Raw genomic sequence first — 15,170 nt, forward strand, 5'->3', positions numbered from 1 at the left:
GAAAACTATATTATTCTATATAAGGGTTTGTAACGACGCTAACTGTTGTAAATAATCATGGAGCTTACTAAGCATGTATATCTATAAAGAATAAAACAATATTAGAAATCTTCGAATATTCGGGAATAATTTTGCTTGAAAATTAATGCGCCTGTCATTTGACCATCTTTACGCAGTGATCTCCCCTGAATTTTTCGGCGTTAGTTTACATATAAAGGGAAGTAACCGCTTCAAAAAAAGCGGACTACTTTTGGCACTTGCAATAAACAGCATTAGAGTCTGAAATTTCGCTACCATTATTTGTTTGGTCTGACGACCCAAACAAATAAAAACTTGTATATCGGATAAATCCTTGGATTCGGTTAGTTAATGTTTTAAAAGATATATTCATTTGAAGAAAAGTTGAGTTTTTTTTTTTGTTGGATGCAAAATATGTAAATTTTGTTTACTGTTTCTTTTCCATAAGTCTATTCATTTCATTGGTTGAACATTCATTCTGCACAAGGGCTAGGGATGTCGAGATCGTCTAAAACGTGATTATGTCGGTGGTTGTATAAACATATTTTATTGTTTTCGTAATGTGATGTTTAAAACTCATTTATGGGACTCCGATGGTCAAATGATATAAGTAAAGCGTTTTTACATATTTTTTTTTCTATTTAAGCGTTTCTAAATTAAAATCAAGCGAGCTTTAACGGAAGCTTGTTTACCTACGGCTGCTACAAACCAATTCAGCATGTCCATGATTAAGGGCAATCAACTAAAACAGTAATTAAATAATTAATTAAAAGGATATAATTGTTTGTAAGATTGTTCGACCTCAACCAAGGGCAATCAACAAATAAGTGTGATGGTGGTATTTTGTTGAAATGTATTTGCTGTCGTCTATCTACAAGTGTTTCAACATGAGCCCTTAAATGGACAAACTCGGAATTAATATTATATATGTTACCGTGTACAACCTTGTTAATTTTTTGTTTCAGCACTGCTACAAATGTTACGCAAATAAGGAGTGAAATGAGCATTTTGTACTAAATTGGTACAATTTTTTATCTCGTTATTAATATGTGTCATATTAAGTGCTACAGCTCTCATATGTGTTACATAGATGTAACGTATATGTTACTTGGCGTGATCCTTACATCATATTTTAAGCGTTTCAATAATTTGCGCCCATTTGAGGCACTATCTCATCTATCTTAAGAAGAAGGCTAGCTTTGTGTGAATCAAATACTTCTTCAAAACATACATTTTCGTATTAATATTTAACAAATTGATACAAATAAAACAAAACCAGACAGCATCATATATGCAACTCAGTCAAAAATGATAGTGTAATCTATCATAGTATCATAACAAAAGTGCATTATAACAAACGTATCAAAACCAACATCAAGTAGTTCAGTAACCATTTCCCATTACTCGTTCAAATATACATGTATTATCATTTATTCATAATTCACATAAAACAATGCAAATATATACAAACCTTTCAATCATGATAGTATCAAAGCTACAAGTAGCTACATTTTATATCATAACATAATAATTTATAGTTTTTGTATGTAAAGAGTGTTAACATTAGAAAGTTTCTGAATACAAACAATATTTAAGTATGCCAATTTTTAACCCAGTCTTAATGTGTTATCATATTCTATTAAAAGCTTGATTATAAAACAAGCTCTTGAAACTTGAATTAAATCGCCTTCGAGTTTGCTTCAAAAACTTTCAAGTACAAATGTCATATTTGTGTTTTAAATTGGTCCTTTTAGAGCACAGTCTTATTCCTTTCTTGAAGAAATGAATCAACATCAAATATTTGTTTCCAACTCTTTTAATATATCTCTTAACGTTTCCACTCTTTCATAATCTAGCCGACTTCTAGACAGTCGGTGTCTATCCTTCATCATATCATTTGATTTTTGGCAATCCTGTGCAAGCTGTCTAACTTGAGACCATTCCTGAAATTGACAACAATGCGATGATCACACATTAAATGAAATGTATCTTAAGAAATTATATTTGATACTTTTTTGACAAAAAAGTGTAAATTATAAGATTACTTTCAAAATACAACAAACAACTTTTATCCATTGAAAATTAACTAACAAGTCAGAGAATACGTGTGCTAGGCTATGGAAGTAAGCATTAAGACTTTCTCACATTTCAAAATATTGGTCAATTCTTCAAAATGCAATTATTTATTACTAATGCTAGCAGATAAAACAAATATATGTACGTCAGGGGAGAAAGTTAAAACATATAAGTATTTCCTAGATACAAACATATCATTATATTAATACAATTACATGTCAGGTAAAATAACACAATGATATTTATAAACATAATCATTCTTTATAAGAATGTTGCAGCAGCAGGATAATATAACAATAGATTTAATAAAAGCACAAATCTGCTGTATAAAAATGTTTATTAATATTTATCGATATATAAAATGCTTCGTCAAAATAAACCGAACCTTTGTTAAAGTTGGAATATCTAAGGATTTTCGGATGGTATCATTTTTATTTACATTTCCAATGTAATTTAAACTCTTGTTCACTTGAGAGAAAGACAAATTCATCCGGTTCAGTTGGACAGTTATGCGCTCGAAATGAACCTGTATCCGTTGAATACACCACAAAGTTATACGTCCACCTATAATATACAACTTCAAAGCTTAAGAATTTTGAAAAAAGAAAAAATTAAAAATTACACTAAAAGCGCATTGTCCTACATATTAATTACACCAATTCATATCATTGCAATAATACACTTAAAGTTTAACATTTTCCTTTTTTTTCTTTTATTAAATGATAGGGATACTCGTATTTTCTAAAATAAAAAAAAAACGTTACTAAAGTCTTTTTTCTACCAAAGTCTTTGTGACAAAGGTAAACTAGAGTAGCAATATTTTACATACAGAGTTAAAGTAATATCATATGATTGTTTTATTTTAGGGGTCTACTACGCAAAGTCAATAAAAAAATCGATTTTACTTTCCATTAAGTTAGAATATGTTTTTTAAGTGATTTCAATATGTCTTGATGAGCTACGTTATCCGTTGTTGATATAAGTGGTATCTTTTGTTTTCAATTATCTACTCTTTGAATAAACTTCACAAAGGAATATCCAGTTCTTACTGAAACAAAATTGCCCTACCTTCTTGTTTTGAGATTGCGTATAGCTTCAGTAGAGCTTTTATAAGGCAGTGACACATTGAAAATATTAGGGACGAGCATATTAAACACTTTCGTTTTAAAAGCTTTTAAGTGGTTGTGGTGAGCATAATCCTGGAGTCATTTACATAACCTTTGTAGAGGGTCATATGTTAAAAACAAAAACGTATTGACGTTAGTCAAATGTATGTTGTTAAGGAGGAAATGCTATTTCGTGTGATCACAATAACCACTTGTAAGAACTTTGTGTATATTTTCAAGAAAGATATACCGTTGGCAGCTTATAGAAATATTATAGCGAATTTGATCTGTGAATAATTAATTGCAATCTTGTATCTACAATACAATGCTGTATATACTGAAACATGTAAAAATCATCTCATTTTGTCGATTTGATTATGAACTAATGCAATAAAATAATATTTGGTGAGTGGGAAGAAATTAATGACTTTATTCTGAATTTGTAATCAGACGACTAAATCTTTTTACATACAAATGTTAAAATCACAATTCAATTTCCAATGGAATGCATGGTAGAAATTTTATAGAATATTTTTAATTGAGTTCAAAGTGCACAGAAATACTGTTTTATATGTTTGCCTTTAAAGTTAGAAAACATTCTATCACGACCCGCATGTTTCCCTATTGAACCGAAAGTGTGTTTTAATAAGGAAATAGATATCAATTCTGAGTGCATTGCTGTAGAATAATGCACGGTTTGAGTTCAAATGCGTAGTAATATAATCACGAAGGCCGATAGGCCTTCGTGATTAATTACAAAGCATTTAAACGAAAAACGTGCATTATTATACAATAATGCACGAAGAATTAATATCTATTTCCATTCTAACACGTCAAGAAAAATATAATTACTATTATAAAGTTGGACTTTATGTTTGGTGGTTTAATTTGTTTTCGCCTCAAAGTTTCCAATAGAAACGTTCTTTAAAGGCTGTTCCAGTGGATTGAAAAAAAAACTGTCATTAAATCTACCGTGTGTAGAAACATTTTGAGAATAACGAATTTTGAAAACGTTGATAAAACTTTGTTTGTTTATTTTATTTCACTCTATAATTTTAAAGCGAAATACCAATTATTAAAAGAGAAATAAATGTAAAACTTAACTCGTTTGCGACATTAAAATAGCGTACTTGATTTGATTGTTTTGCACGTGTTGTTTGGCGCTACATTGTGACGTCACGTAAACAACACTTTAAACGTCTGTACAGCGTTAACGACTGAATAAAAGTTATTGGTGTTCGGATTCATTTTCTTAGTTAGACCATTTTCTTTCATTCTAGATAGTTTTCACAACAAAATTCGACAAAAAAAATGTTTTCTTATTTATCAGATTTTTCAAACAAAATGGCGCCCTCAATGTGAAAATACACAAGGAGATAATAAGAACGGCGAGTGCATTGTTGTAGAATAATGCACGCTTCGGGCCTTCTTTGTTTATATAGAACAATTTCCGCTAGTATTAGAATATGCTATAAGGTCACTGTTTGACGTTCTATATTTAGACATGTGACGTAATCATTATACACGTGACGTAACCACTAAAAATGTGACGCGTTGACAATAAGTACGGAAACAAATCGGGCGCAATTTAGCTTAATATCAGGTACGGCAGCATTTATTTGTTAATGTCGTGTTAGAATCAAAATAATATATCCAAATCGGTGATTTTATTGCTTGATAAAATCACTGTTCGTCGTTTGGATGCGCATCATTATATCACTCGGGCTACGCCCTAGTGATATAATTTCCCGCATCCGAACTCCAAACAGTGATGTTATTGATCAATAAAATCACATTTTGGGAATATCATTTCTTAATTAATACTCTATACGAAAGACAGACAATAAGTTACGGAAACAACATGTTTAACAAATAAATCAAAAAATTGTCTTCAACAATTCTATTGAAACGATTGTAAAGACAAAATAATGTACACAAAAAACAAAAAATGATAATAAAATCACTTTTAATTTGAAAGCTGTTGAATAGATTATTAATCAACAAAATTTTACCTCGTAGGTGTAAAGACGCAGTCGAAATCTGTTCGTCTTGAACTTTGATATGTAGTTGTAAAGGTATCGACATCTGTTCATCTTGAACTTTGGTAGGTCCGCTCTCTTCTAGATAGTTTCCCTTATGTTGTTTAAGAGACATACTTTGTTTCAGTTCGCCTTCATCTGGTTGCTTTAGGGATACTCTCAATGCGTGTTCTATTTTGCCTTGTAGTTTAGGGTCCTCAGTCAGTTTTGTTTCACGATGTAGTTGTGAAGACGTCGAAATACGTTCCTTATAAACCCTGATAGGCCCGCTCTCTTCTCGATCCTTTTCCTTATGTAGTTTAAGAAACATACTACGTTTCAGTTCATCTTCACGTAGCTGTTTTAGGTATACACTTGATGCTTGTTCTAATTTGCCTTGTAGTTTAGAATTCTCAATCAGTTTTGTTTTAAGATTTGAAGTTAACTCTGACAAGAACGCCTTAATGTCTTCCACAATATTTGAGTCACGCTGAAGTAGGATAATACACATATCTTATGAATATTAACTAAAGTAGAAATTTTAGAAAACATGTTATTAATAAAATGAAAAGCTGTATTCAATCGATATATGGATGTAATATCCTCAAAACATATGCAAAACAAAAATGAAGTAATAGTCAATATGCTTCTTTAGTATTTGCTCTTTTTCTCCTCTGTTTTAATTTTACTAATAAAGCCCTTAATCGCTCGTGAAAAAATGCATTGGTTCTAATTATTTAAAAATTGGATAATTTGCAGAGGTTTGAATGTTTTTATTTATCCGTCAGTATACCGGGGGGGGGGGGATTTTGAAAATTATAACTAATTAAAGATAATTGTATTGAAAAGAATTTTTCAAAAATAACTTCAGGTTATAGAACAGACAATTCAGTTCTTTTGTAAACAATATTATCATCTGACTATGAAAACGGAATCTAAATACTTTCTTTTGAAAGAAAAGTTCTTTATTTATATAGTGGAGAATAGTATTACATAATTTTGAATTAATTAGTTGATCTCCATTTAAAACAATAACAATAAAGAGGACATCTGTAGTAACGGTCGCTGACTTCAAAACTTGTGGCCGTCTACTGTGTTTATGTGAAATAAAACCCAACAAAAAAGGCAAAAAAGACTATATCAGCAAATGTTATTACACAAGTTAAATCTTAAAGTCCAACCCTCACCTATGCTTTGAGTAGTTAAAGGTAAACCCACCAAATAAAAAAGCAAAAAGTAGATTTAGATCAATATCAGTCGGAACATCTCGGCTATTTTCAATAATAACCTCGAAATTAATACGGATTGGACGTAGTTTTACCACTTAGTTAAAAATGTAAACAAAAACAGAGGTTTAGTCTTTGAAAATGTACAACAAATGTATATATTTGACATCCAAATGAAAATAAAGTCTATTTCGGCCATAGAAATATGATTGAAAATAAGTCTAAGAATCATAATTAATTTACAAATGCCCACTGATGTAGACTTATGAACAAATTTGACTTAATGTCAACCGGTAGGTATTTTGTACTTTTTGTAATCTTCACAGGGAAACTTTTGAACATTGATTTCATCAATGTTCTCATTCAATGTTTTATTTTAAGACAATGGCCTAAAAAATGCAGCGCTTAGCTTGCGCAACGCTTGTTAAACATATTGTAGGAAGAATATTGTTGAAAAAATTATTCAGAGAAAACTGCATGTTTGGTCAATATATAATTCACATTTAACAATTGACAATTGTGAGACAATTGACATATCAATGCAACAATGCAACCTTAATTTTATCGTCATGTTGATAGTGTTATGAGTGTATTTTGTTGCAGTATCAATCAAATCTGCCCATGATAATAGATAATAATTATTGTTATAACAATTTAAGCAAAATTAGATAATAAGATGTTTACTGTCAAGGTTATTCAAAGATCAAGGTCAGATTTAGTTAATCATCATATCAGCTCTTTGTTCAAACAAATCAATAACTGTTGTAACAATTAATGGTCAAGGCTACTTATAGGTCAAGTTCATTTCTTTTAGCTTGTCGGTTCAGTAAAACAATAAATTGTTTAACTATCAATAAAACTTGTAAATCATTTTAACAAAGTTATGACAATTTATTCAAAGTTTAATGATTTTATGTCAATTATCAATGTCATTTCAATGTCAAAATTATATTTGAATCATTAAACTTGTCGGTCTTGTCATTTGTGCTTTTTTGTTAAAGTATAAATCTATAAAAAAGTTGTGACAATTCAAGCAAATAATAGGACATTTTAAATTAACGTCAAAGTCATATTAGAATAATTGAACATTTCGGTTTTGTCATAGATGTTTTTTTTCTCAAAGAATAAGTCAAATTTGTAATTAAATAGCAGAATTCGACAATTAAAGCAAGTTTTAATAATATGACCTTGACGGTTAAGGTCAGTTTAATGTCTTAAATGTAAAGGTCTTTCAATCATTGAACATACATATTATGACAAAAACGTTTCTTTTGTCTAAGTTGAATTTGTGTAAATAAATGACAAAGTTATGACCATCTAAGCTAAACTCAATATTAAAGGTGGTCAAAGGCAAGTAAGACACTTAGACCCCATTGACTTCTCTAATCTTTAGGATATTATAATGACTTCTAGACCCCTTGACACTTAGAACCCCTTTTACTTGACTTTTCGACCCCTATTGTGTAAGACATTTTGACCCTTATATAATTTTTTGTACTTTAGAAGCCAAGATATTCGAGAAATAATTTAATCAAATAGCAAATCTTCTAATTATTTTCATAACAAAATATAATAAACTTAACGTAAAGCAATGAAGCAAAATTGTTTTTTATTTATACTTTAATGTTATGTTGCCTAGCAAAATAATAGTTATGTAGCATTGGCTGCAATTGCTTCATAACAGTAAGAATATGTATTTTTTGCGCGATTTGTGCATTGAGTGTTTATTTTATAATTTTTATAAGTTTGTAAAGACTTATTGTTTTCGGTATGAAACACATGTCATGTATGTTAAAAGTAATATATAATATATTTACGCACTTTACGGTGAGCTAGGGCGCATGCCACTCTTAGTTTACAGAAAAATCAACATAATAAAGTACTGGGTGAAAATTTTAAAACTTCCAGATAGCTCATTAGTTAAAAAAAACGTACATTTTTCTTAAGTCAGATGTTGAAAACGGGGTAGATTATAGAGGAAAAAATTGGGCCGGCCAAGTTAAAAGTATACTGGAAACACATGGATTAAGTTACATTTGAGACCAACAAGAATTTGTTGATATTCCATTCCAAATGATTAAGCAACGTATCTTTGACGCATACTTACAACGCTTGTATAGCGATATAAATAATTCCACGCGTTTGGAGTCTTACTGCATATTCAAACATAGTTTTAAAGTCGAACCATATTCAAATTGTTCACTAGAGCCACAATACAAAATAGCCCTCTCAAAATTTAGAACCTCCTCCCACAAATTGTTTATCGAAACAGGTCGCTATGACAACACGCTGCGTGAACGACGTATTTGTAAATAGTGCACAATGAATGTAGTGAAAAATGAGTTTCATTTTTTACTTGCCTGTCCTAATTACCGCGAACTCCGAAAAAAATATCTTAAAATATGAAAAACAAGATCAACAAGGAAAGGCGGCGTTCAATGAACGCAACCCCCCATGACCCAGCAACATAAACCATATTTCTGCCGATGGCCAGCAATAAATAAGTTTCAACTGCCAATGAATTCTAAAACAAAAAAATCTATTTCCCAACTAGCAAAATTCGTTTTCTTTGCAGATAAATTCCGCGTTTCGTAGAAACCTGAAGAAAATAACTCACAAAAATTGTATTTGTTTCAAGACTTTGTAAAAATAACTAACCCAAAATTATATTTGTTAAAATAATTTGTATGTTTTTTTTTTCTCTTTTTGGATATGTTTTCATTTGCCAATGTATATATTTGTATGTGTTATAAGCATTGTAAAATGTTTAATGCAATAAATATATTGAATTGAATATAAATAATTTTACATTTCTTTTTAATCAATGTTACATATTTATTGACTTGTCTGTAGCTCGATGATGCGATTATTTCATGTTATTATATTTAAATTATGAATTAAAAACCAAACTACCAATCAATTATTCGGTGTTATTTGAAAACAATATTTATGTTTTCACGCCAAATAAACATCAGACACGTGTCATTGGTGATTTAATTATCTGTACTTAACACCTATTTAAATCATCCTGCGAATCACCAAATTATTACAGTGTTAATTAAACAGTAGTTATTTTCATTTTAACGGGGTTTTCTAACTGGGAAAGGCATTGTTGACAGACAGACAGACAGACAGACAGATATCTTTATTCACTCAAGCACATTTGTACAATATGAGGATTTTCTAATATAGCAAATATATAATACATTAGTTTTCCAGCAGTAAACATACATAATTTTGCACAATATATTTTTTTTCTTATAATGTAAACAATATGGTGACTTATTACAGTGTGTTTTCTAGGGGGGGGGGGGGAATTCGGATATTCTTAATTCTAGATAATTTAACAGTTCATCTTGATAAAAAACAAGAAATAATAATAAAAACAAAAACAAAGGCACACATATATAAAAGAATGTACTAAGAGATTCAATCAAGTTATAGATACACCTTTATGCTAAAACTTTACGTTCACTATTGTTATTATTACTGTTATTGGAAAGCAGTAATAATAATAATAATAATAATAATAATAATAATAATAATAATAATAATAATAAAACAAAATAAATAAAATAAATATATTTTTGGAAGAGTTTTGAAACGATAAGTTTGTAATTTAATTACGCTGTTTTAGGTAAAATTCAACAAGGTAGCATTATAACGGATAATTTATAATTGGCGAAAGATATAAATAGATATGCGCGCGCTCAATATGGGAAAGTTCTCACACTGAGTATATATGTATTCAAGTATTGCAGAAGTATCTTTATGGATTATTTTGGCGAGAAAAAGGGTAAGTCTGTAAAACTGTTATCATAAATATGATGGATGCTATATAATTAAAATTTGCCAAGACTATACGGATAAATTTACAAAGATTCAACAGTTTGGGCACATTTGTTGAATTTATTAAGCTTTCAAAACTGTTTTCGTTATCAACTAAGTGAAAGTTATTCAGATACATGCTGCGTTGATTTTTAAAATAGTTACAGTTAAAGATGTACTGTCTTTCTGTGCCTGGGGAGCCACTTGTACACAGAGGACAGATTCTATCTAAGAAAGCGGTACCATCCTAGCGCCCGGTCTCTGATGGGAGTCTTGTATTGCATGTTCTAAATTTGAAAAGGGTAATGTAGTCATTGCTGGGGATTAAATTAAGGTACTTTTCATAAGTAAGCGACTTTTTAAAGCTATTGTATATACGGCCTTTATTTGATGATTGCATTTGATCACGCCATATCTGTTTATATTGATCAATTAAGGTGAGTTTAATGCGATATGGAATACTTTTTTTACGGCTTTATTTTGATTAATCCATAAGTCAGTCCTGCCAACAGAGTTTAAATTATCTTTAATTTTATTTATCCACTTATAATTTTGGTCTGAATGATTTAACATAAATTGGTAAAGGATATATGAAAGTTTACTTTGCTTTCCAAGTAAAAGTCTAACCCAGAAAGATATCATCCTAGTCTTGACTATGATTAATTTAATTAGCATATAAACATATTACATAGGCATTGCCATATATTAAATTGTGGTGGTCAAATAAAACATGAGATAAATAAATACTGTACTGGTATATGGTATTAGAGAATTTTTGATTTGGAACATGGATTCAGTGCCAGTATTGGATTTCATTTTTTATTTCTTTTTTTACTTATAAGCGTTTTTCTTATGGCCATTCTATTACTTTCACATTTAGTTCATTAATATCCGAGGCATAAAAAATGTGTATTAAAACATGATGTAAGACATTCAGTTTCTGATAGTATACCTTTTTATGTGTAACTCATACATGTATTTTTAAAATATCGTATAAGAACCAATTAGCTTAAGATTTCCTGATATTTGAAGTTCTATATACTGAAAGTAACAAATGCACATGGAGATTATGGCAATATTTGTTTAGAGTAAAAGTGAATTACAATTAAAAAATAAAACGTTTAAAATGTATATTTTAATTACTGTTTTTTATAATAATATGTATACAAATATACCATATATATTTTCTGTTTAAATGTGTTTCTGTTCCTTGTATACATTATTTGACTTGAAGAATGATTACGAATAACAAATAACGGCTCGATATGATTTCACTTATAATTTAGTATATCTATTTAATTATATATAATTATCAAAGTTATAAAGACATCTTTTTCTAATAAAATGTTATACGTCTTTATCCACATTGTTTTTTTTTCGAAAGTAACGGCTTCATTTTCTTTATAAAATAAGGGTTTCGAAATTTCAAGTCAATTTAAAGTCTCTTAGGGGTCTAAGTGTCATGCGTCGAAATATCTTAGGGGTCGAGATCTCAAGTGGTCGTTGTGTTAATAATAGAAGGTATGAATCAACTCATTTTCAATAATAATAATTATAATATCATACAATATTACATCATAATATCATACAAAACATCATGCAACTAACCTCAAAAAGTTGATCGGAAACCAATATATTATAGTGAGATTTGATTGCCTGTTCATCAAATTTTAGGTCAGTACTTTCAACTAGCAAGGCAGACCTGGTCGAAGCATTTCTGTCAAGGCTTGCTGTGTTTTCTCTGTAAATTGATATAGCAACAACACATATCATATTCACAGATAAATGCCCCCGGTTGCTTATCTAAAGTAAAGGAACTTTACCTTTGATTTCAAGAAACAGAACAGTTTCTATTTAACCAGCTTACTCAATTAATTCAAGAGGCATCTGTGAATATTTGATGAATTGACAAACTATTTCCATACACAACAACTAATGAACTGTTTTCAAATCCAAGTTCATGTATTGCTATCACCTTTTTAATGTCTAACTTGCAATTGCTCGTGAAAGGCCTTATTGATCAAGGCTTTTGGCGTACATGTGTGACGTTGACCTTTGAGCTGAAGATCTAATTTTAATCGACTTAAAATGAAACATACTAATGGAATCCCTCAATAATTGACAGGGTATAAATCGGACATGTACATGAATATATTTCAATGTTGAATTATTCAACTTGAAGTATAAGTGCGACCTCGTTTTAGGTCTTCAAATATTGTTTGAGCGTGCGCCAAAATTATTTAAAAATCCTTCATGAATAACAATTTAGCACTAGCACGTGACTTATTGTACTGCACACACAGACTTTTCGCCGATTTAAGTATTTTTTATTAATAATTTTGCAGTTACTCAATCGACTTTGTTCAACTAAGGCGTAAAGTACCCGTAATTATATTAGCTTTTGTGAATCAAAATTTTGAAAACCCCTGAATAGTTTTTAAGAACATTCGAGTACAGTAAGTCGGGCCGAGTGAAACGGTACACGCTCATTTATCACAACAAGCGTTTTCAAGAATTTCACTATGTACTTTTGACATAGAAAATCTGTAAGGTTTAGCATTCATATTTTTAAGGAAAACTGAAGAAGAACGGACGACTTGCTAGAAATCGCTTGTTATGATAAATGAGTGTGTACCGTTCCTCTCAGTCCTGTCTATAAAAACAAAACTGTACTCGAATGTTCTCAAAACCATTCAGGAGTTTTCATCTTACCGTGTATCAGCAAAGTTATTGATGAAAACATACCTGAATGAGTGTATCGTACCTACAAAGTCACGTGGTATGGCCACAAAGTAATGCACCAGTTACGCCCAACTATTCAATGTCATATAAGACGTTGGATGTATTACACTAACTGTTTGGGCATAAAATTGCTAAAATTTTCGCGCGACACAATGTTATGATATCCGATTATCCTGTACATTTATGCCAAATGATTATAATCCTGAAAATTACTGATCTGGCACGACCATCAGTACACTTTTATGAAAACGTCATATTATGTGACCTTGAACTCTGAGCGCGACACCTGACTCTCGCGCAACATGGTGTCAAGATGTCTAACATATTAATAGCAAATTATTTTTAAATTCATCTAGGAGTGACAAAATTGGTTACCATGACATCACAAGTCATGCACTTTAATATATTCTTGTCCATATCATCATCATGTCAAATACAATTACGCATAGATATTTTATCAATCAAAGAATGATATAGTTGAGTTTTGACCGAGAACGACTCAATGTTCGATTTTACGGCAAGTTTTTTTGACAATGTGTTGTGTTACAATATATTCAAGGTACAGCGTTCTGCGCGTTACAATCTCAATCAACTTCATATCGTTGCAGAATTATTTATTTTAAAATGCATCTATAACTGACAAAATTATAAACCGTTCTTAAAGTGTGGACAGACGGACGAGAGGAAGAACGGGCGCTGTCAAAACTATATGCGCTTCCCAAAATACTAGTGAATAAAATAATGGCACTGACGTATTTAAACACTGTATTGTAATATAATATTTTATTTATCCAGTGCTACCAAATAAGCTGTAATAATTCTGATCTCATACAAATTTAAAAACAAACAAACACCGCCTCCGTGGTCGAGGGGTTAGAGTCGATGACTTCTAATCCAGTTACCTCTTTGGCGTGGGTTCGATCCCCGGGAGATGCTTTAGCGCGGAGGAAGGTAGTCTAGCACTGGTGTTACTCTCCAGGAACGATGGTAAGAAAACTACCCGCCTATATGACTGAACTACTGTTAGGAAAAGGCGTAAAATGAAACAAACAAAAACAAACAAAAAACCCACTGAATAGACAGTATAGAAGTATAGAAGCGTTAAGCAACATTGGGAATATTTTATAACTATTATATTTATTATTATTAAAGTTCATTCTTTTTCCTTTTGTTAAAATATGTTTTGTCAAAATCGATATAATATGTAAAATTGTACTACATTTTAATACATACCATCATATTCTTTCAAAGCCATACCCTTTGCGTGCCTTAAATGGATCTCTGAAGGTCTTATCTTGTCTTGTGTCAACATCTTAGATGTACCCAAATCGTCATATATTCTCTTTTTGTCACCAGTGAGGTGTGTTCCTGAAAACTTTATTTTGTCACCCTTAATATCCGCATCTTCAGCTTCTTCACTTTGCTTTATCTCCTCTTGAGACAAAGGAACACTGTCTTTCAAATCGCGTTGCCATTCTTTTAATAAACGTTCTTCATCTTTACAGAGCTGTTGTAAATGATGCAAATGATAGTAACCAGCTGTTGACTGATTCTTCATCTGCTCCACCGGTACTTTTAACTCTAAGCGTGTTTCAAGATCCTGAACTTTTCTCTTTAAACGAGTTATACTGAAAAAGATTTTTCTTGGTTAATATGGTTATATCCAGTATTTTGCATTTCCTCCCTGAGTTTTCAGGTTCATTCATGTAATGACAATTATTTCTATATACAGAGGCAGAAAACGCATATTATTTTCATACTATTCTTTATAATTTGAAAAAGTCATGTAATAAGACCAACATATCTAATCGAGCAATAACTTATTTCTCGAAATACATGTTTAGTAAATGATTTCTGGAAATTCTACCGCTATTACAGAATAGTATTTGGTAAACAATAAGGAAACCTATTTCTATTTTATAATTTTATTAATTACTCAAAGAAAATAATAAAATAACTCCAAAAATTCATGAACAAACATGGCAAATCAGCACAAAAGTTGAGACAAAATAAGCAAAAATAATATTTTATGAAATTTATAGTATATAAAATTAATTTATGCATCCATAACATTTAATCCAAAGCAGAATTTGCAAAAATCTTAATTTGAATACATGTGCATTGTACCATCATTTACTGAGATGCTAAGTGCATAA

The 15,170-nt window shown here is 30.5% G+C and overlaps 1 protein-coding gene across 1 annotated transcript; it reads right to left on the bottom strand.

Annotated features, from left to right (window-relative positions):
• Positions 1-555: 555 nt before the first annotated feature.
• LOC132720020 (uncharacterized) lies at positions 556-14,898 on the bottom strand. Its single transcript, XM_060703995.1, has 5 exons — positions 14,248-14,898; positions 11,881-12,013; positions 5,213-5,708; positions 2,480-2,658; positions 556-1,961 (listed from the first exon to the last, which is right to left on the bottom strand). Exons 3-5 carry the CDS (start codon positions 5,547-5,549, stop codon positions 1,812-1,814), a joined length of 666 nt encoding a protein of 221 aa, XP_060559978.1. The 5' UTR covers positions 5,550-5,708; positions 11,881-12,013; positions 14,248-14,898; the 3' UTR covers positions 556-1,811.
• Positions 14,899-15,170: the final 272 nt, after the last annotated feature.

Source organism: Ruditapes philippinarum, unplaced genomic scaffold, assembly GCF_026571515.1.
Source record: "Ruditapes philippinarum isolate M1 unplaced genomic scaffold, ASM2657151v2 ctg8401_1_1_1_1, whole genome shotgun sequence".
Lineage (NCBI taxonomy): Eukaryota > Metazoa > Mollusca > Bivalvia > Venerida > Veneridae > Ruditapes > Ruditapes philippinarum.